We start from the raw sequence: 23,871 nt of genomic DNA, 5'->3' as shown, positions 1-23,871 counted from the left end.
TAGTTTTGCCGATGATAGCACATTGCATTCTACTTTCCATTTTGAGAAACCTTGCCCCTGCTCAATCAACTTCAACTTCTCGAATATCCGCTACCATTTCCTTAAATGCCGATCTTCAGGTAATTCTCCAGTGGGGCAAAGACAACTTAGTTGATTTCAACCCTTCTAAAACTCAGTCTTGTCTTATATCTAGCAAAAAGGATTCTTCTGCTCCTATGCTTATCTTTGGTGACACTCCGATTTCTAGGCAAAATGATATATCTCTTTTGTGGATTACCCTGACTTCTAATCTCTCTTGGCACAAGCACATTACAAATATTGCTCTTCCTCTGCATCTAAAAAACTTGGTTTTCTCTTTCGCTCTCGGCGTTACTTTTCTTCCAAACAGCTGCTCACTCTGTATAAATCGCAAATCCGCCCTGCCATGGAATATTGTTCCCACATCTGGGGTGGTGCCCCCAAAACCTCTCTCAGGCTTCTTGATTCCATTCAGAAGAGGGCAGTTAGGTTAATTAATGATTCATCTCTAACAGAGTCTCTCCACTCGCTGTCTCATAGACGCACTGTTTCTGCTGCATGCCTCTTCTACAGATACTTCCATGGGCAATGTTCTTCTGAATTGGCTTCTATAATTCCCGCTCTCTCTTTCAAAACAGTCTTAACACGTGCTGCCAACATCCATTTACTGTCCAACTTCAAACTCACAGAACGAACTTTTCATCTTCCTCGTTTATTCATTCAGCTGCCGTTTTCTGAAACAACCTTCCTTCATACGTATTTCCTGAAAATTACAGTCTACAGAAGTTGAAGTCCAATGTCAACAAATATCTTCTTTCGTCTTTTCAAACTCCAACCCAAGCACGGTACTAAGTACTATAGGTTCTAATACCTCTCGTGTTTGGGGTTCACATAAAAAAAAAAAAACATCTCTTTATCTTCCTCGTTTAATAACCATCACGTGATGTGTTATTAACAATAAAGAAACGAACAGAACCAGGTGTTATTGAGTTCATGTGAAGTGGGTTCGACTGCTAAAGACTAGCTCTATAAGTTTCCTTTTTTGAGATAAATTAATGAATTTGTGAGACAAATTAATTATTGGTAAAAAATCCCAACTAAATTTGACCAAAAGCGTGCAACTTTCTCACAATTATTTGAATGAAAGGACACACACCTTCACTTTCTTTAATTCCATCCCTTAAGTATGGCAACTCTCTCTCTCTCTCTCTCTCTCTCTCTCAACTGCCACATTGTAAGACTTTAAGAATAATATTCGATGTTTTTCTCTGCTTGATAAGCATTTATGTTGTATAAATATTATCTCCTCTCCTTCTTGTACCAGATCTGTAACCAAGGGCATTCTGATTAACTCGGCAGCTAGCCTCTTTTTTTCTTTCTTTCTCTTGAACATGAATTTTTTCTTAATCCACCGTGTAACGTGCAAATTAATTAGTCCCCTAACTTATGGCAAAACGGACGTCAGTCAAAGCTAATGTAAGGGAAAGTTACCTGTTGTTAATTAATGCTAATATGAAATAGAACGAGAGAAAAATAGCCCGCAATATCCACTTCTTTCTCTATGAACTAAATTTAAGTTTTATATTCATTAATTCCGAAATGTAAGTTCATCAAGAGATATTGTTTCAAACATTACGTATTCTTAAAATGAAAGCTCTCATTCCAAAGTACTAATTTGCTCAATCAGTTCGCGTGGAACTTAACAGTTTCATGATGAGCGCATAAAAAGTATATTTGCGAACTTTTTAAGCATAAACACTTCCAAAATTAGATAAATAAATATATTTTATTAATTAAAACATATGTTTGCATATCACAGTCGTTTTATTCAAAGCTTCCTGTTTTTCGATGGCCAATTAAGAAGAAAAACTCAGACAGCATTACGTGGAATAAATAGATAAAAACTACGCAAACAAAAACTGTATTTTAATAGAGAGAAAAATGTAAAGTATGACGCTTTTTATGTCAGAAGACTGCAGTCTGTCCACCGTATTGATTATCTCATGAAAAAGATTCTTTTAAGATGAACGAGCGGTATTGATATTAACCGGAAGACATGTAATCAAGCATGGAACTGTTATTGGCAAAAAACGAGCAAGAAAAAGAATATCTGAAGGAGTAAACTTCCTTCCAGAAATAAATTAATGTCTCAGAATTTTTTTATATAATCAAGAGAGGAAGTCCATTAAACCTCCAAATTATTGAAACCTTCGCGGCTTGCACAATGGCTGGTGTACGTTTACACCTACAAAAGGGTCGAATTCATTTGAGTTCATTTCCAGCTCTACTAGAAGAAAAGTTTCCCCCCAGTGCTACTTGACAAGTCCAATCGAAAAGGGTCGAGTTCATTTCCAGCTCTACTAGAAGAAAAGTTCCTCCAGTGCTACTTGACAAGTCCAATTCTGGATGTATTGGCTGAATGCAATACCCTTAAAACCAGTAGATGTTTGGCCCTTGTAATAAGTGCGTGGTGAGGGATTTTTTGCCACTTTCCATGAATCGTTCAAATATTTCACGAATGGGAACAAGCCAGCCCTTTTCCTCTATCCTCAATCATATTCATCTTTAACCAGACTTGAGTACCACAATCATCTTATTGGACCATCTCTTCTACACGATCGGTTCAATTGATTCTTTAACTCATCTATTTTAACAGTTCTCATCTAAAAATTCTCAGATAATATATTTAAGTTCTTTGGGTTGGCTTATTGTATTTCGGAGAAGATTAACTTCTCCCTCCCCCCAAATATGGGCCCTTGGCATTTGTGTAATTGGTAATCTGGCGCTATCTAGAGTCTAGATCATTCTTACACAAATTTAGCTATTCTGATTTGCTTCCAATGGTCACCTACTTTACGTAGTTTTAATTAACATCGTTAGTTAGCTCTCTAGTAGCACAATCTTCAATTAGCCCTTTGCGTTTCAATCTGGCCATGTGCCAATAGTAAATTGTACTTGCGCCTTATTAAACAACTTCGGCATAATGTCATAAAATAATTTCTCACCATTCTCGTTTCCGACTACTCTTAATTAGGTCGCTATAGTGACCCAAATTAACAAGTACACAACACAATCAGATATAGTGAAGTCCAAAATTAGCTACCAGTCCTTGTCTCTGGCTCGTATCGTCAATATTTAACAAAGACGTTATGATCAGGCGTTCATTCAACTGACCAAAACTGTGCTAATGCAAATGATCATCTGGGTGTGAAAGAACTCGCGTCAGAACTTTGTTTTCATCCACACTTTGATTCAGATCAATTCTTGCAAAAGCAGGAGCTGAACGCCAGATCATAATGTCTTTGTTAAAATTTTCCCCTAAACTCGGAATTTTATTCCCCAAATCAAACAAACCAACCATAGAACACATTCAGTTTACAGACACATCATGACTTTGCCTCAGTACAAACTTTAAACAGCTCTATTTCTGTCCCGGGCTAACAGAGTGAAATACAGATTCTGTTTCAATCTGTATACCCTGCATATTTATCCCATATCAGTGCATAATTCCTTTATATACACTGTCCAAAATTTATTAGTTTCATCTATCTAATAGCAAGTAGGGTCCCTTAGTCTTCCTTAGAACAGCCCCGTTTCTTTGGGGCATGGACTCGCAGCCTATCGAAAATGTGGTACAGGGATTCAAATTTCACTCAATTGCTTTCCACAGCCGTTGTAAATCGAATAGTTGTTAAAGAGCTAAATCCACCTGCAGGTACTCAATTGGATTGAGATCAGGTGACTGAAGAGGCTACCACAGTAAGCTGAATTCACCCTTGTTCCTGAAACTAGGCATGTACAATACCGATGCATTATCCCGTTGGAAGAACCCTTCGCCTTATTTGCCTAATAGCCCACAGAACGCCAAAGATTTTCCACAAAATAGGGCTTTATTAAACACATGCGGTAAACAAGGTTTTAAGTGTCCTCGTTTGGAGAAGTTTGGGTTCTGTTCCCGTTGACGAAGAAGGAATTTCTAAAGTCCTTTTCAATCGAAACTCTAGTTAGCCAATCTCATTCTGAGTTTGTAGAGTAGAGTAAAGTAAAATGAGTTTATTCATAGTTTTTCAGCCCGTATAACATGCAAATTGGCTCGCGTATCAATACCAGTTTATCAATCGCAGATGGTGCAGCCATGAAGATATGCGGCTGGTGGAAATAATTTCCAGAAAACCTGTGGCATCTGGATCAATATGCTCCATTGGTATCAACAGGCTAAATGTGCTCAACGATAACCCTTTCACACCTTAAATCTTTTTGGGTTGGTGTACCTAAAAAGTGGCCATTCAGTGTATATTTCATTTTGGGTTTATGACATTTCGCCTTTTTAATCTTAACATTTTGTTTAACTCAAAACAAATTACTTAAATTTCTTTTCTTTAGCAAGTTCCAAGAGCGGCTTTGTTAACAAACTCGACCAACAGTTAATTCTGTTAACCATCTGGAAGAACAGTTAATTCTGTTAACCATCTAAACGAACAATCAAATCTTTTATTAACCTTTTCTCTCTTTAAGACAAGATCGTCGAAATTTCAAGGTCCAAATCTCTTGTACACAACGCCTACTTCGTCTTCCATTAGAGATCAAACAACAAACAAATATACCAAGTTTTGCGTCAGTTAGTTTAGACAAATTCAAGGCAGCACATTTGGAATGCAAATGAATTTCATTATTGCTTTTCAGAGTAAACGGATGGATGCATTCTTATAATTTAAAATTGACGCATGTACGTCTAAACCTCCCCATGTATTCTTCTTCCTTCACAAGCTATCCGCTCCCGTGCATCCGAGGCTCCATACTAATATCAAAACTCTTTTTAACTGCTAAGATTTGCCTCTGCCTCACAAGAACCACGTGACACAAACGCCCTCATTGGATCGTATCAATAACTTAATTCTTCGCTTTCTTCGACATTAAATTCAGATCTCGCCAAACTAAACGATAAAAAGAGAGTTCTCAATTTCCTCGACTCCAGCTATTCGCCGAGGTTTTCATCTTGGCTCTAGTTATGGCTTCCTTGAAATCTTCGAAAATTAGATTGGATATTCATGAAAAATTCCTATCCCAAAGCTGTTGTTTGATTTGTGGAAAACGCATGCCATCTTGCATTCCTCTGAGGTTGTTCCAGGAGGAAAAACTCCTGTAATCGATTTACGTTTTTTCCCCTTCGTATCTGCTGCCACGACACAGATGGGCTAAGCAGACGAACGCTGCTTAGTCTGGCTTTACCTTCCCTCTTCTGAAAGAATTGCTTAAGAGAATCTGTGTATCAGTAACGTCCCTCAAATCGTTCATTGAATACCGACCTGTGGCATTTGCGAAAAACTTTTGTTATTTGAGTAATTTTCGTACGAGAAAATCTTCAAGTCCTACATTAATGAATTCTTAGTTTTTTTATTATTATTTTGATATTCAAGAAAAGTGGAATACTTAGAGATAAAGCTGTATGTTTCCATTCCAATTCATCTATAAAACAGTTCATGGCATTGTTAGTACATAGTCGAATTTTAAGACAAACCAAAGTTTGCACGTTGGGCATCATTATAACATCTCATCCTTCACAACGAGTTGCCTTCCTCTTACATTTCGAATGAATAACACTTCTCCACTAGAGAAAGCCGTCAATCAATTACCACCACTAGATGGCACTTTAGCCCGTTTCGAGGCTACCGACCTCTCATCGTTGAGGCGGTATCCAAAAGTACAAGTCGATCACTCAGTTTTAACATTTAGTCAATATATGAGACGCTAAAAGGTGTACTTCTGAGACATAATATTTTAGGGCAGAATGCCCTAATACATTACAATATATAGAGTTGAAATTGGGAATTAAGAAACCAAGCTTAGTAGAGGGGGAAACTTCTTATGCTGGAATTTCTTATCCGGGTTCTACTGTATATTGGATCTCCAACTATAATTCTTTATATTCTCTCCATCTTTTCCTGTTTAGCACCAAAGGAAGCTGAGAGTTCAGCAGCGAAAGACACATCATCCGTACAAACTAAAAATCATCAGCAGACGTCATCTCCAGTCCATCAGCATCCTCATCAGCAACCAATTGTCAATCCATCGCCTCGCATTGTGACTGTCCGACCTAGAAACCGTGTACCATCAGGAACCAGCAGCAGCAGTCGAAGGACATCTCAACTAACGTGTGCCCAACTTCTCGCTCTCAGTGGTGCTCAAAGTGCGGCTTTAGCGGCAAGTTTTGCGAGCAATTTTACCATACAGCGATTTTATTCCAATTTTCGAAGAGGTAGGTCCATCTTTCATAAACTATAAATCTCACATTTATGAAGTACTGTAGCTTTATAACCCCCCTGACTAAGTAGACTAACGTAACCGTTCTTTTATTGTGTGTTCTTCAGGGGAAAAGCATTACTCAGCGCCCCAGTTGTTGTTCTACTATCCTGAGAGTGATAAGGATTTCTCTTTGACTCCATCTGAAGAGACGTGGAGCGATTCTGACTTCGAATCCGACACAATAGACGATGAATGCGAACGTCCACATGGAAGGTGCTACAAGTGGTGGAAGCTACGACAGGCTAATATCAAACACCTTGTTGACCATCGGTATTTCCAGAGGGGAATCCTAGCAGCGATTCTAGTCAACACGCTCAGTATGGGGATAGAATATCACAATCAGGTACTTGAATATTATAATGCACTTTTAATTAGTCAACACCCAACTGTTAAATATCGCAATTGCAAACTAAACTCTCGGATATGGAATGATTAATCTTTTTGGCCTCTTGTGACCTTATTGTCTTATTTGCCTCCTTGAAAATTTTAAACTCTCCATAGGACCACTCACAGGTGCAGAAAGATCGAAATCGGGGCAACACCAGAGCCCAAATACTGGGATGCGGTAAGACAACAATGATACATTTGAACTACTAGGATTATACAAATCCAAAGTGACCACCATCTGCGATGCTGGTTTTGTGCTCTTATAATGGTATCTTGAGGGAATGTATATATCCGTTTCAAGAATTTTGCAGATGCAGCTTACGCCCCAGATTTCATAGCACCAAAGAATCCAGTCATCAAGGTAGTCATCACAACCTGGATTTCTTTTCGTTCATGTCTTCTACCACCCGAATCCATCATTCCACTTGTAGAATCGCAGACACCAAAATATTCCTTTTAAGTAGGGACTCTGTTTACAACGTTCTACATTGAAAATTGTTTATTAAACGCAGGGTTTACAAGGTCGTAAGCAAACAACCTTGGTGTAGAGTGTTCAGTGGCTTGACGTTTTCAGCCATTCGTTCAGAAATATGCAGTTTTAGAGTGCATGAAATACTTCTTGGTTCCAAAGAACTGGAAATAATCCAGGACCAAGATATTTTAGCTATAAAACATTTCAACGAAGTTAGAATGACGCCCGATTCGTTTACAGAGAATATTACCACCGGAAGGACTCTACTATCAGCAATATGTACAAGATATATTGGATGAGTAATGAACTTCTGGCTGCCATGAGCGAGTACCGGCGCCTTCAATAAAGGTCACTTCTCCCTTCAAACAAAACAAGATGGTATAACCTACAGTTGCACGCTGTACGAAAATTAAATTGAGTTTTTATTGGCACTGTCCGAGAATAAAAGTGAAATGGCGTCTACTGAAAAATCAGCTTGACCTCATAACAGACCAACGGTTTCTTAGGTGTACAGTGGCTGGACTTTTCAGTAAATTCTTCCAGCCATTGGAAATATGCAGTTTTTATAGTTGATGAAATAGCTCCTGCATCCAAAGAATTGGAAATAATCCTGGACAAAGATATTACGAATTTTAGCCTTAGAACATTTCAACGAAGGTTAAAAGACTGCATTCGTTTGTAGGGAACATAAACATGACCTTTAGAAACAAGGTTATTCTGTGATGTGGTCATTGGAATGTAAGGAGGTTGATGATTGTAATTATCCATCGTACACTTCTTTAAACATTGCTTCAAACAGATCAATCCACACAGTTAATGGTGACTCTAAAAGCTTCAGCGAAATAAAGCTTTATTGACATCAGATATTTCATTATTTTGTCAGTTTAATAAATATTTATACGACATACTTTTCTCAATTTTATTGATTACATTTTCTTAATATGTTTAGCCCGAGGAGCTCACACTGATGGTTGAAACCAGTAACGTTGTTTTCACCGGGATTTTCGCATTCGAAATGACCTTAAAGATGATGGGCGAAGGCACCTATGGATACATCAGCAATGGCTACAATGTATTTGATGGAGTGATCGTTATTCTCAGGTAAGAACTGTTTATTCCTTTAACAGAAGTATTGTTTTTCAAATATCTGTTTCATTGATTTTTAAACGAATCTTCACGTTTGTTTGTGTATATGACCCAATGAATGCTAAAAAGAAATATGAAATAGAAGATTTCTTTAATATCGAAAAGAGCAAGATAGTCTGAGGTTAAAATATCGGGCAAAGAAATGACAGTTATGTGTAATAATGGTAAAAGCATTTTGTGCAAGTCATAAAACTATTAATTAAGCAATATTTGAGCAGGAAAATAAACACAAATATATAGAAAGAGAGCTTTGGTTGGTTGATGAAGAGTTTCTAGGTTCATCAACAACTTAGGCCATATTGCACTGTACATGTGTTGTCTGTAAATTGCATGTGTCCTGTGATCGGTTTTCTGGATGAAAAATTCGAGATTCCGGTGGGAAATCCTCTCTTCAGACCGACTAATTCAGCGATGTTGTGAAAAAGACCCATATATATTCCTCGCGCCATTGACAGGATTCGAACTCTGGTCTTTTCCATCCGATGTGGGGATTGCGATGATTGTACCAACTCTGCTACCCACGAAGGAAGGGATCGTATCAAAAACGTGAGGAACGTTATTGACGATCGTTGCAGGAAGGATCTGAAACAACTTGTTGAATATAATGAGGATATATGAGTTTTAAAACAACCATCTTCTAATAAACAAATTAGAAATGCTGTTTTGAAATGACCAAAAATTGAAACTCTTTTAGATGTGCCAACAGCTTATTAAATATAGAAACTTTGTGGAAAATTAAATTTCTGGTGGTAATTGGACTTTAGATGAAGAATGACAAAATTTAAATCAAATTAAATCATTGAAAAAACTAGGGGGATAAAAAGCGCGTGTGTACCCTGTGCGCGCGAAAGATGTTTTTTATGAAAGCATCTTTGACGAAAATCAGAACTGTTTTAAAACCGGACTGAAGTTATAAACCATGCCCGCTACTTGCTTTACCGAATCAACGTTAGTGACTGAGTTAGCGTAGTTTAGGAAGTGACGTAATTTGTGTCATTTCCGCGTCGCGTTTTCGTGATAAATTAGTTTTGCTTCATTTCTTCATTGCTTCAACTTGTAAGTGCGGCCAAAGATGTTTTCACATCAAAAACACCCACAGGAGAAAGTGCAACACAAGTGGGTGAAAAAACAGTAGTGGTTAAATTATATTCACATTTGTACAAAGAAATAAATACATTATAACATATGTACAGATTTAAACAATTATGACATTTGCATAGATCTAACTGTTAATCACAATGACTTATTAGAGCTTCATTTTGTTGTTTCGTAAACAGGCCGGATCACACTATCCAAATAAGGACAATGCGTTCAAGGTTGTCCAATAGGCATTAAATGTTTCCTTTTTTGGAAGACTTCGGCAGAGAAGGTTTGAAGGACGTTCAACTGTTTGGCATCTTCGATATTTTCAAGAGATAAGTTTGGTTTTAGTCATAGAGATTTTGTCCAAGTTCTTGATAGAGAGTACAACTAAAAAGTACATGGGACCAGCCTTCTCGTTCCTCGCAAAGACAGTATACTACTGAAATAATTTGGAATTAAGAGAACCATGTCTAAAAATAAAGTAGGAAGTGGTTATTATGATAAAACCATGTCTTAATTGCGTTGGTAGCAAAAGTGATATCTTTTAAAAATATGCGAATAGAAGATCCTGTTTGGCTTGCTTGCCATCTCGTCTGCCACAGAAAAAGAAATTTCTCCCAAATGTTCTTACTTTCTTGTTTGTAATTTATAATTGGATTGTTAGTTCTACCTCTTTTCATGTTGTGTGTGACTCTTTATGTGCAATATTAAGGTCTAAAGGGAGCATTCCAGCAACAACTTGGAGAGCGCTATTGGAAACTGTTTAGCAAAAACGATAACAAGCCAAAAGTATAGGAGTTGGTCCCTTTTCAGGAGTTCCTTGGAGTTGGTTCCTTTTTAGGAGTAACCATGACAATGATCATTGGGTCGACTACTTTCCAAATAAGAATAAGTCTTTCCTGCATATGTCGAGAGGCGATTAAAAGCAATGAAGTGCATAAAACTATTTCCATGAATGACAGAAAGTTTCTTTAAAAAATGAAAATCCGTAACTTTGATATGAAATCGTCAAGTGTAGAAGCTCTCAAGTATTTCGACCTTTATTGCGAGCAATGTATTAGTCAAGATAAGTTATTAAATCGTGGTTTAAATTATGCATGTTGGTTTTAGTTAGTGGTCAAGGGTCCTGACCATTTGATATTTCAACTAGTTCTGAATCCTGAGATTCAAACTAGTTATGGCGTTAATATATTTTAAGATTAAATTGAGTTCACTTATCGTTTCAGCGTAATCGAACTTCTGCAGAGCAGTGGGAGTGGTCTGTCGGTGCTGAGGACCTTCCGCCTATTGAGGATACTCAAGCTTGTTCGATTCTTGCCAGCTCTCAGAAGACAGTTGATCATTATGTTGCGCACAGTGGACAACGTAGCAGTGTTTTTTGCATTGCTCATTCTTTTTATTTTTATTTTCAGGTGAGTCTTAATTTTAAGAGTCTGTGCGTCTGTGAATTCTAGGTGAATTCTAGGTTTTAGAATTTAAGCTTACAAAGAGCTGAATAATTACGTCCTGCAGAAATCCGCTAACTTAATGGCTTAGTTTCTCAAAATTATCGCCAGATGGCACATAATTATATTAATAAACTATTTATGTAAGCCTAAAAGATATGTATAATGCAGACCTACACTGTAGAAATTACTCTTATATTATAAATCATTTGGACTGCAAGATGATGTTCTATTTAAATGTTTTTCAAGTTATGCTAACTTATCACCTTAATTTCTTTTTTCTATTATAAATAATGTTAATATTATGGCACAGATTATCAGAAAGTGTTGTTAAGTGCTCGCATTTGAGAAGAGAAAATTGTAATGAGAAAATATTTACAAAGAAATTGGTATTTAATGAAATTTGTTTCTTTAGAAATTAAACATGAATTTAAATATGAGAAATAGATTCTTAATTAAAATTAGGGTTCAATTTATTTTATTTTTGAAATATTAGTGGAAAAAAATACACCTTGTAATCATATAAATACTTATTATTTAAATTTTATGAACACCATTGTGAGACGTAAATTTTGCATACCATAAAAATTGCACGTGTTGTTAAGTCTGAGTGCTAAGCCTAAGCTTCATCTCGTGATGTGTTATTTTATTTGGTTTCAACAAGTGATCTACTAAAGTTTCAATTTCTATACTTCTGCTTCTCTTTGATAAGGTCAGTAAGATTTAGATGCCATAGTGACTTCTCAACCAGACAATGGACAAAAATCTGTATCTTTCTCTTAACCATCAGAAGTTCCAATTCATCTGGATTTTTCTGCTGGAGAAATTTATGATTTCGCACTTTTCTATATTTGAATGTTCTTTATAAGCGCATGGGTTTACTGAAATATCAAATCCATGTATTTTGCATTACATTGCTTATCTTTACAGCTGTAAAAATTGGTTTGGTAAAATGATTAATACAGTGGATTATTGAAAATGATTACCAGAGTCGTGACTTCCCTTCAAAGTTGCTTCCGTTGTTGTAATTTTTAAAAAAATCGCTCTAGAGCATGTGATTAATATGTGGAACATCACAATTAAGCAGTGGATCGGACATACGTAGTCGTCTAAGGACTTTGTTCTCTCACATTACATAAGATCTAAGGTTTATTCTGAATGATAACCGAAACAAAAAGATTACTTGTGCCAGCACGCTAAACGTTATGCGAGATGATGTTATTGGAAGATATCCATACTTCAATCGTAATAGGAGGGTGGTCCTCTGGGAAGATCAAAGAGAGGCACAGCGAGAGTGAAAGTGGCCTAGTCATTAATAATCAGTGGCCAATGAATCGATAGGAAATTTAATTTCCTGTCCAGGTATTTCTAGTATATTCAGGCAATTATCTCTAAAAGAGTTCCAGGATGATCTTGCCGATAATAGAGGATCAGAGTAGTCGTAAGATAATCGTACTAATAACAGAGAATGGGTGCGCCTTCGTTGCGAAGTTCAAATATTTTCAACTGCTGTTGGCTCTGTGGTAGATAGAAGAAAAATGTCAAAGCTGTATCGAGTATAAACTTGGATTGATATGATCACGTGATCCGACATTTCTGATCTTCTGTTTCCAGTCCAATGATTATAGGATTACTGGAACCTTGTTTGTAATTTGCAGATATGAGTAGATTATGAATGGAGCGACTTTTCCTCGTATAATAAGGTTTTAAACGGCTTGATTTTCCATGGCATCCCAGCTGTCGAGAACTAACAATAAGGTATCCTTGAAGGATAGTGTTATTCGCCTCATTGTGATTAACAGCGTTGTCAATGTAAAATATGGGAAGCTTTTCTAATTAGTATTTATGTAAGGATCAAGAAAAACAGCCAACCCAAGCTCGTGGCATTACAATCGCTCAAAGGCGATTAATCGGTAATCAACTGTTCTTCTCAATCTACCATCTGAATTATAAAGGATCACTGCGCTCTTAGTGCATAATCTTTACTGGAAGAGAAGTGAAAGGATCCCCTTTTTTAACGTAAGTATTCATTGACATTAATGTGACTTCTGTTTATGAAATTGTCAATATTTTATTAAAATATAATGCTTGGTAATAATTTTAAAAGTTCATCAAAAACCATAAAGCTCTTTGTGTATTCTATTGTATTGAAAATTGCTTTTCTTTGATCATTTACCGATTGTTTTTCTTTATTATATCTCTTAGTATTTGGAAAATAAATATTCACGATTTAAATCGTACCACTCTATCCGTTATCGATTTTCTGCACACTGGGAATAACTTAAATCTCAATTAAAATAGAAAAACGTTAATTTATAACCAGTTTCTCTTTCCCTAAATGATTTATGGATTATAATCTCAGTTCGCGGATAGAGTGGTAATATTTAAAACGAGCTGTTATTAGGAAATATGTATTTTATGATAATTTAGTAGAATATGTATTCATTAACGAATGTGATCATCACACAGTAAAATATAGAGAAGAGGAAGCTCAATGTTATGTGTCACATAGCTGCTTCTTACCCTGGTCACCTCCATCTTGTCATAATTTCTTCCTTGCCTGCCACTTCATATTCCCAATCAATGTGCTTCTGTCGCATGCCACACGTATGCTTAATTCAAATCCTGTCACACCTCTGCTTCCCTATCCTTTGATAACATTACTGGGGGGAAATTGGGGTTTCTTCCAGTTGTAAAATTAGCAGCAAAAATGCTTTCAAATTAAGAAGCAAAGATGCTAACCTCCTGTTCATTTATTCTTGCATGAGAGTTTGTACAACAGCTGGATTTATGGTGTTTTGTTTTTATTCACTATTTCGCACTTAAAATCAGTTGTTTATTTAACAGCATGTTGCAGTAATGCTACGATCTGAGCTCTGGATATGTTAAAATTTAAAAGCTAAATTATCACTGCCACAGATTAATCTACTCAGCAACCGTGCCCTTCTTCTAGCCAAATATTTCTGCTGACATTTAAAAATTACAGCTGCATGTTGTTGCTTTTCACGTAGATCCTACATGATCATTACAGTGTTTAGTTCTTGTATTTGAATCTTAAAATACGGAAATTTCAGATTCTGATTTAGTTTTTATGTTGGAAATACTAGCTACGTTCTTATAAAATCAAAAATATCCAAAGTGGGCAGATGCTGCTCTTTATTTCATAAAAATTTTAAAATATGTCATGCAAAAGAACTAGCCAAGCATCTCTGTTTATTGGTAGCATTTTGCTTCTTTTTTTGAAAAATACTGCAGTCAAAATACGAGTATATATGTACATAAATTAAATTTGTAAAAATGAACTTGTTTTAATCGAAATTACGTCAGTAGATAGTTGAAAGAACTCCTTTACTTACTTAGAAAATTACTGTTGTCTTTAGTAATCACTAAAAGGATAGCCACCATGACATAAAATTTAATATATCCTTTAATATAAATCGTTAAGTTATTTTAATAGAAGGAGAAGAATTGTAATGAATAGCAATACGGGATGAATATTTGATAAGGGCGCTACTGGTGACATTAGATCATTGTTCTATATAACTGACGGCTAGCTAACTATTCTTTCCCACCCTTATTTCATGAAATCCACTGAGTAACCCCCTTTTAGAGCTTGAATGAGACAGTTTTCAAAAAGTTGGGGCGAAAAGGAGTACTTGATAACTTGGAGTAGGGATGAAAAGCCAAAGTCGATTCATTTGGGCATTTAAAAGTAATAAAAATGTCACCTCTACCCATAAATTATCATATTTCTGTCACCCCGATTCCAGTTAGCTGTTTATATATATTTTTAATGTACAATGTTGCGCGAGAACATATAAAGATGTGATCGTGCGCATGTTGCGCGAGATCACAAATTCATAATTCATTTAAATGGCTAATGATAACATCATTGTTCCATTTCTGAAATTAAGTAAAACTCAAATATCCAGATTCGTTTTATACTGAAGAAGTGAACTTGGAGAATATTAAAACGACTCTTACAACTAAAAATATTTTAATGAAATTCAAGATTCAAGTATCGTTACTTAAAGCTTACAGAGAAAATTTGATTTTTTGATTAATTCAAATTCCTGAAAAATAATTATAGCTGCAGCAGCAGAAATATCAGTCCTTAAACCACGATCATATCATTTGATATGAATATAGAGTAAGTAAAAGAGTTCAAACTTTAATTGCATCGCGGATAATCCAATAATGAAAGCTGCATGTCGCATAGTATGTTTGGCACTTGTAAAGTTTCAATTAGAACAGGTTTGTTTAAGTAGATTTTCATTTATGGAACTGCACAATTAACTTAAAACATTCACCTATTTTCCGCAAATTTTTCATTTTTTTTTTATTAATATGCACGGTTCAAAAGTGAAATCTCGAAGCAACTATGTGAATTACATCAGAAAGAAGTTTTTTTTTACAATTTTTGTGATGTCCTGTGTATGTAACCTAAGAGCAAATATCACAAACAGAATATTTAATGTCAGGTTTCCCATTACCTCACTTCTAGCATACTGGGCATGAACCTTTTTGGCTGTAAGTTCTGCATAAAGGAAGACTCTGAGACACTCTGCGACAGGAAGAATTTTGACTCTTTACTATGGGCCATTGTCACGGTGTTCCAGGTACATTTTGAACCAGGCAACAATGCCCTACTTTTGTTAAGATGCCAATGATTTTTAATCCTTAAAATATAACTAAACATTTTGATTTTCAGTACGATAGCGAATTATCATTTAAATATGTTGTTGCATCGTTTTAGTAGGATATACGAAGGATATACGCCGATGGCATGTACAGAGACGCTGGTTGCTATGGCTACCTGTTGATAAATAATTTAAGAGGTTGCTATAACAACGAAAGGAGTTACTAACCGCCGCTTCGTATTTATTTTATTATTATCTTTTTTGCTTGTTTAACCTACTGTGAAAGGAGTTGTGTTTTTTCTTTTAAATTTGGGAGAAAAAACAGAGCAATTTACCCCGCAGCATACTGCTTTTCATCCACTTTCCCCCCTTAATTGTCGCTTTTCCCAGCACTCCCATATATGGTCATGAACACTTGTCTATTATGTTCGTACCAAATTGCTTCACTGCCATATTTCTTTGCCACGCTATCGTGTTACCAGTTTTTAGCTGGGGCTTCCTCTCTCTTTATAAACTTATTTTATTAAACTGCACTAAATTTTTTTTTAAATTAAATATGTTTTCACAGATTAAGAACATCCAAATATATGAAGGTAACTGTTTTTGGTAATAAGAAAACACAGGTATGAATTTAGAATGATTGAATGAATAACAGTATACCATTCAGTTGGACTAAATCTTTTCCTAAACTAACTAAACTGAATAGTATTATTAAAAATAAATATATGAAGCCACATCTGAGAGAAATTCCAAACATTTAAAAAAAAAACCCTCCTGCTGAGGTTAACTCAGCCCCGATTGGCTTCACCAGTCAGGTTTATAGTTAGCTGGTCTAAGGCGGACGAGTATGGTTTCTACCCATCAGTTATTTCGGGTTTTTCAGCCCGCACAACATGAATATGGGCTCGTGAACAGACATCACATTTGTACAGACTTAATACACTGGCATAGTATGACCTCAAATACACAACCACTCCAGGATAATTAAAATCCTGGAGTGGTTGTGTATTTGAGAAAATATCTGACAAAAAACGTCACATCTGGTCCAGATATTTTGTTGTTTACATCTATTGAAAATCGGCCATGTTTTAAAAGAAAAGTAGGTTTAGGTGTAATTTTATCGTCAAGTTTATCAATTAACCTTTGGTGACCATTTATTCTTTGCAGCACTGATCCTATCCTCTGTTCTTGAGTTTAGTGTTGCATTCTTTGCCTTGAAAAATCTTAAAATATCAGTATCAATACTAAACCAAGCAGACAGTTTTCAATAACCATTAACTTAAGAAAATGGGAAAATATTAACCACCTTTACCTCTTCATCTTCTTTTGATTTTATTACGTTTGAGAGAATAAAGTTTCTGGTTATATCTTTGGTACAATCAACCACGCTTAATAAAATTTCCTTTATCTCGTTTCCTCAGGCAGAGGAATTCCTCTGAAACGAGATCAATTTGCTTCCATTTCAGTTGCATGCTGAGTTAATCAAATAGGCGATTAATAAATTCCTGCGGTGTTTATAAATTCATAATTGACAAAAACTGGTAGTTAGAACCATTATTGACAAATGCAGTTCTGTTTCATTCAGTGATTGATTGATATTCAAATAGATTCATATATTCCGTTGTTAACCAGGTAAGGGCAACAGTTTAAAACTGATATAGCTATCTCTGTCCAATACCACCTTCGTTTATAATTTATAGCGCTCTTCAAAATCTATTTTTAAAATTCAAACTGATTACAATTATAGCTTTCAACCCCGGTATATTAATCACCACATTGTTTCAGTTTAGTCAAAAAATTAAAAACAATTGTTTATGCTTTACGTTAATATTAAAAAAAAAATAGAAATTGTATTATTATATTAGTAAAGTTTGGAATTTCTCTCAACTGAAGGCGATTTAAATTCAAATATATAAAAAAATAAATAAATTCTTTCTTTAACGATTGTACCGGGAAATTTTTTTCTCTAATTACTGCCTAATCATATCTCAATAAGTAGACAAAAGTACAAGAAAGTTTGCTAGCCTAATGCATTTTTCTATCAATGATATTAATTTAATATATTATTCACTAAATAAACTCTGTTTCTAGATTCATTAAAATTGTAGGGGGCGCTATTAAATACTGATTGATTAACTTAAAATGTAAATAAATATCACGTGCATCTGTCGAGTTGCCATGATTGTTGACTGCAGTTAAAAAAAGGTTTATTGTAAGATAACGCTTCTAAAATCTTATTGCATTAGTAATTTTATATTTATTTACTGAGAGAGAATATTATTTTTCTTTAAAAATTCTTTTAATAAAATGATACTTATAAATTGCACATCTTACCGTAATTGTTGTTTTATGAGGAAATTTATATCAAGGAACCAAACCTACCCATAGTATTCCGAAATAAAGCCAAGCCAACTGATTGTGAACCGCAGGAGTGGAGTTTGATGATTAGTACAGTTTGAGAATGGTAGTTATTGAAACTTTCATGACGTTGTTCGATGAAAGAGGTTTTATAAGGACAATACAATATTTCTGACACTTGGTTAGAGACCATGTCTTGATTGCAAATTTTCTCCACCAAACAATGCCGTTATAGTTTGTGGAAGTTTTCACGTGGAGCCAAATAGAGTCAGAGTCGAACAGAAATAACCAATCTTGGAAGTCAAGAGGAGAACCAGTGGATTGCTCTTGAGATTGCGGTTGGACTGGGTCTCTTATACAGTACAGAGTTTGCTGCAAACCATAAGGCATTGGTTATTCCAGATCCACTACATTTTGTACAATCTAGTTTACAGTGCAATTTCAAACAGGCAGTTCCATTCGCGATAAAGGTTGACGACCCAAGGAATATAAGGCGACCAATGATTGGACGGTTACTACTTGCATGTGAGAGTTTCCGCCCTGAATCGCAAAGTTACAAAATGTAATTCGAATACTTAATATCTTCCAGCAAGATATCGCCATCTTCGTAAAGTACTGGAATTTTTTATTCTGCGAAAGGGTTGGTCGCGATTTTCAAACCACTCTGTTGTTTTGTTCATCTAAGAGGTGTGATAATTAAGTTTTGGAACAGAATTTGTCCAATAATTCAATCACTTGTGTTCGTGACCTGGTTAGAAACGACCGATATTTAACGATCCACAAAGTTACTTTGTGGGAAATGTCATGGGTAATTTCTTATGGGAAATGTCAATCAATTTTAACGCAAGATTTCGGAATGCGACTCTTTCAGCCAAGTCTGTGTTACACCATTACCGACGATCACAAAGAGCCGCAAGTTCTGGCATATCACGATCGTTGTCAATGTGTTCCTGCTGTCTCACACTTTGTTTCTTCCGTCATTACTGGTGACGAGTCCCACAGAATCTCTCTTCTCCAAGGTGGTCCAAAAAAAAGCAAGAGAACCTCGATCTCAATCAAGATCATGCTTATTGATTGTGGTTCATTATAATTTGTCTCGCACGCTCAAGCAGTGAAATGTAATTTTATATTCCTGGTCATCAAACAGTTAACCACGAATACAAAATAATTCTGCGGCGATTGCACGATGGTCTTTGGAGAAAACGAGCGAAAAAGCAGGTTTCCTGGAATTGGCTTGCATTGTGACAACGCACATGCACACCCGGCGTTTGTCCATTTAAAAATCTTGCAAAATACTCCATCACTGTGGTCCACCATTCGTCATATTAATCGGATTTAATTCCCTGTGATTTTTTATTTTATCTTCCAAGAGCTATCAGATCTCTCTTGAAGGGTTATAGATTTACATTGACTGAGGAAATCATTCAGGACGTGACACAGTCGCTATTAATAAGTCGGAAAGAAACCTATAAAGAGTGGTTCCAGAAGTAGAAAGAGGGTTGGAATCGTTTCCAAACTGCCGGTAACTTCATCATTTGTGAAATATTAGTTCAGTTCCAGGACTTTTTGATCATACTTCGTAATTTAAATTAATTAATGCGATTAGAGATAAGCTGAATACACAAACTCGTATTTGCGTTAATATAAAACTATCCAAATAAATTCTAAGAATATCTTAGATCTTCTTAGACAATAGGCGTCCGGCTTCACGATGGTTAGTAACTTTGACAGCATCTAGCCCTTAAGTAGTAGATACCTTTGCTACGAATCTGAGAAACACTTCCCGTTAGGAATGGAAATTTTACAGATTGCACTGTATATTCACACCGTGGTCATGTTATTCAATCTAGGAAGATGGCTGGGTTTTGTTTTTTCCAGCCTGCAAAACAGGCCATAGGACACATGCAGTTTAAAGACAAAATAATGATGCTTCATGGCCTTAAAACAAAAAGTGTGCCAAACGTAATGTTCAAAATAAGCACGAATCAATGCTATCTGTTCTGTATATCGACTCCGGAGCCGCAAACATTAATGATCCCAAAAGTCTGAATAAAACAAGCTCTTTATGTCTCACTAGTGACAGATTCTGTAATCTGTAGAATGGAATCTAGAGTTTACTCGTCATTTTTATGATAACGAAGAAAGAATAAGATGAAACATTCGATGGCAATTGTATATGTATATCAAGGTGGTAGTTCAATGTCATCAAATGATGCAATACTTTTCTTACGCAAGCTTGAAGTGGTGAAGCCCATATTTAGCCTCCAGAGCAAAGTTCCGGTAAACCCATTTCTTCCATCATGCAGTATGGTTAATCTTTTTGAGGTTATGGTGGGCATCATGGCGAGATCTAGTTATCCTTACACTTCTTCGTCCAGTTCAGAAATATACTTGGTTTCAGTTCTAATCTTAATGATGTTCATTCCAACTTACAGCCTCTTCCTGGCGGGGAGGAGACAGTTTTCTGTCCCTCTCTACCACCCCATTTCTTCCCCCTCTGGTGTGGCATAGGCCTGCCCCACTGTAAATTGGAGCTGCCTTCCATATCGGCTTCATATTTCTATCTATCTCCCCCTTCCAGTCTTCAGCCTTCTCCCCACTCTATCTGACAGCAACGTGAACACGCCCCACACAATCTAAAGTCCCCAATCGAAATTAATTTCGCCGAACATTTTGGACTTCTCCCAGCGCTTCCCGCGACGCGTACGCAATTTTCTTTTAGGTCCTAGCCACTGAAATCTCAGGGAATTAGGTGGTAGGACCTGCCAGAGTGAATTATATACTAGCTCAGTTGTCCAAATTATTCGCTTTACGATTCCTTTCGCTCCAAAGATGGTACTTGTGCATATGTTCGCTCTGATATTCCCTCTTACAGACTTCGTAATTTGGAATCTCCTCTTTTCGATCTTCTCTAATTTAAAATCTCTCTGCCCCTTTCTGTGAAATTCATCTGTTGCCTCTTTTGTTCTCCCAACTCCGCTAATCACTTGGAACCCTTTGACTTTGTCCAGTTCAACTTTCCCAAGAATGAGGAAATTTTTCTTGACGATATTAATGTTCAATTGCCCAATTGGCATAGTTTTCTAGTCACAGGTATCCAGCTGTTCGAGTTGCTGAGACTTTTACAATTACTGACGACATTTCACAGATTATTCATTTAAATACCCGACAAGCCTGACCACACAGCCAACACTCCTCATCTTTATCTCACGAAAAACCCTTTCAAGTACACTTTCGAAGTAAGCGGGTACTCTGGGCATCACATATCTCGAATGGAGCCTTTCTCTCATGGCCATTCTCAGCCTCTTCTCTTTTCCTTGGTTGGATTACTGTTTTAAATCTTCTGATAGCAATATTTGATCATATCGTGTCAACGTAATTATTTTTGTAGGGATCAAATTCTTTATTCCGCCTTAAGATCTCCACCTTTATTTAAACCTTGGTTTTCCAATAAATATACTAAGGCTTTTCAAGATAAGAAAGTTGCATAACGCAATTGGCGTGCATCCAAATCTCCAGGTTCATTTTAGGCTTACATTAAAGCTCGCAATGATTGGAAAACAGTTATTAATCAGTCCATAGATTTTGAACAGGCTAAGAGGAAAAAAACAAACTTGCTTCTTGTCCAAAAACGGTATTCGAGCATTTTGGTCTCTTGCCAAAGCAATTGAATGAAACATTTTCTCATCGGTACTCTCCCTCTGTTAAAACATGATGGTTCTATTACCACCTCAGCTAAAGATGAAGCTGCTTCCATCCTACTTTTCTCCTAACTCTGGTAATGAGGATCTTTGTAAACCACCTACCAATCCCAATACACTCTACTCAATGCCTCCTGTGGTCTGCCTCCAAAACGATGTCCGAAGAATTTTGAACAATCTTGATGCCAAGAAAGGTCCCAATGATGTTTCTCCGCTTGTTCTCAAAACCTGCGATTCTGAGCTTACACCTGTTCAGCGTCGCCTTTTTACCAATAGTGCTTTTTCTGCTTGGAAATTTGTTCATATCTAGCCTGATCAAAAATCCTTCCCATCTAATTATCGTTTCATTTCTTAATACCGCTCTGTGTAAAGTAATGGAGAAATCCATTAATTTTGATCCGTATTTCTTGCGATGAATGTTCATCTGGAAAATGTTGGATATTTCCATTAAGGCTGTTATCCGAAGCAGTTAACTGTTTTCTTTCCACTTTTGTATTAATCAAATTAATGCAAATATTTTAGCATTGTATTTTAATATTATTATAGGATAATAATAATCTTTATTTTTCCAGATAAAAACACCACCTGAGCTTCTCGACGGTAAAAATAACTAAAAAAAAAATAATGTGAAAAAATTCCCATAAAAATGCCACCCCTAAAGGATGGACGCGAATCCAGGCCATCACAAGCTCCAATGAACCATTAAAAATAGGCGGATCTCTGCTTATTGTGCTGCAAAAGTATTTACAGATGGGTTCGTAGCTTTTCGGGATGAAACACCTTTGGTGTATTATTCTGAATGTATTTCAATTGGAACATCTTGACAGATCTCATTAATCCATTTAATCCGATTTATACATCGTTACAAGTCTAATTAATGTGTCCTACATTCTCATTGTCATTGCCATTTTCTTTATCGCTCATCTTTCTCGATATTTCTGATCGCGCCTCTGACATCACCATTATCAGCCCTATCCAGAGATACTTTATTAGTTTTAAGCTGCATTGCCCAATCATTAAGGCATTTTGTAGTCTAGTGATCATGGAGTCAGCGTCTGGTCAACGTCCTAATTCCAGTACAGTTCGTTGTTTTGTAAGAAGAGAGAGCATTGACCAGAGATTCAAAATTAAAGATAGCGAGAGCTAGACATTGCTGAACTTGTGATGACCCCTTTTCACCCGATCGCTAAGAACAAAGCTCTCCAGTTTGAATTGGTTTCATTTTTGTCTCCTCCTATTACTTACGCATGTGCTTTCCATCCTTGGAATTGATCCAAACTTTTCCATTTTTATTTTCTTAATGGTCTCCTCCACTTCCTATCTTTAATCCGACTTTTCAGAGCTCTTTGGTACCTCATTATGGAGTAGAAGAAGAATATCCTTCTGCTGAAGGTATTTCTACTTAATATAGTCTACTATCTGCTGGTTTCTTTATGTAAGGATCCCCGCAAGGACACCAAGTGCCGGTCTCAGGCAAAAGTACGGGGTTTCCTCCGTCCTGCTATATGTGTGGTATACTGGAACTGACCTTCTTTCAGCAAAACAGCGTTTATATGTTTGGTCTGTTGCATTAATAAGATCTCATGAGACGTACAATATCAGAAATACGTATTCCCTCAGCAGATTGCTTTTCGTAATCTTCCAAATCATTTTATACTATGGAAAATTCATTTTCCATAATTGAGTGTAGGATGACATCTACTTTGTAATCAGTAAATATGCTTAGCGGGTTCTTTCGTGTTACCTCGAAGGGCATAATTAAAAATAGGAATGGATTTGGTTTTGCTCAGCAGTTGCTAATTAAATATGGTCGCTTTGCTTGGCTGTAATTAAAGTGTCATGTGTATCCAGCTTTGTTATGCACATCAAAACAAAAGCATCTAGTGAGAACGAGGCTTAAAAATTAATATCAAGAAAAGAGAAATGAAGGTTGTTGATAAGTCTAATACCTTAGGAAAATTTGCAGTAGAAAGGTGAATAAAAGCAAGATTTGGAGTGAATGGAGAACGATGTGTGATAAGAAGCGCCAGTGAAGATAAAATTAGCAATTAGGCTAGCTGTAGTGTATTAAGTAGAAACTGGGACAGAAAGACAGATATTAAAACTATAATGGAAAGGGAATCTCCACTGATATGAGTTGGACATAACTCAAAAAGTATTCTCTAATCCAGTACTGGGAATGGTGGTACTCTTGCTTTGAGCGAGATGATAAAGACGGGTAAAAAAGCCTAAATAACTTCAAAGGGTGTCAAGTTAATAAACTATAGAAGAATATTTAGTCCTGACTGTGTGTACAGTAATGTCAGGAGTGTTGTCAA

General features: G+C 36.2%; 1 protein-coding gene across 2 annotated transcripts in view; it reads left to right on the top strand.

The window, feature by feature from the left end:
- Positions 1 to 23,871, top strand: part of LOC150082979 (voltage-dependent T-type calcium channel subunit alpha-1G-like) — a 149,937-nt gene that overhangs the window by 25,570 nt on the left and 100,496 nt on the right. Inside the window, exons 7-11 of one of the 2 annotated variants that reach the window (XM_090377711.1) lie at positions 5,969 to 6,274; positions 6,387 to 6,664; positions 8,130 to 8,281; positions 10,636 to 10,821; positions 15,359 to 15,473. In XM_090377711.1, coding sequence (XP_090233837.1) covers positions 5,969 to 6,274; positions 6,387 to 6,664; positions 8,130 to 8,281; positions 10,636 to 10,821; positions 15,359 to 15,473 — 1,037 coding nt within the window. The remainder of the gene's footprint in view (positions 1 to 5,968; positions 6,275 to 6,386; positions 6,665 to 8,129; positions 8,282 to 10,635; positions 10,822 to 15,358; positions 15,474 to 23,871) is intronic. The other variant, XM_090377712.1, reaches the window with a different exon arrangement.

The sequence above is a fragment of the Mastigoproctus giganteus genome, chromosome 7, assembly GCF_048544385.1.
Source record: "Mastigoproctus giganteus isolate SK-2022 chromosome 7, ASM4854438v1, whole genome shotgun sequence".
In the NCBI taxonomy this organism is placed as follows: Eukaryota; Metazoa; Arthropoda; class Arachnida; order Uropygi; family Thelyphonidae; genus Mastigoproctus; species Mastigoproctus giganteus.
This window is presented reverse-complemented; position numbering and strand designations above follow the sequence as displayed.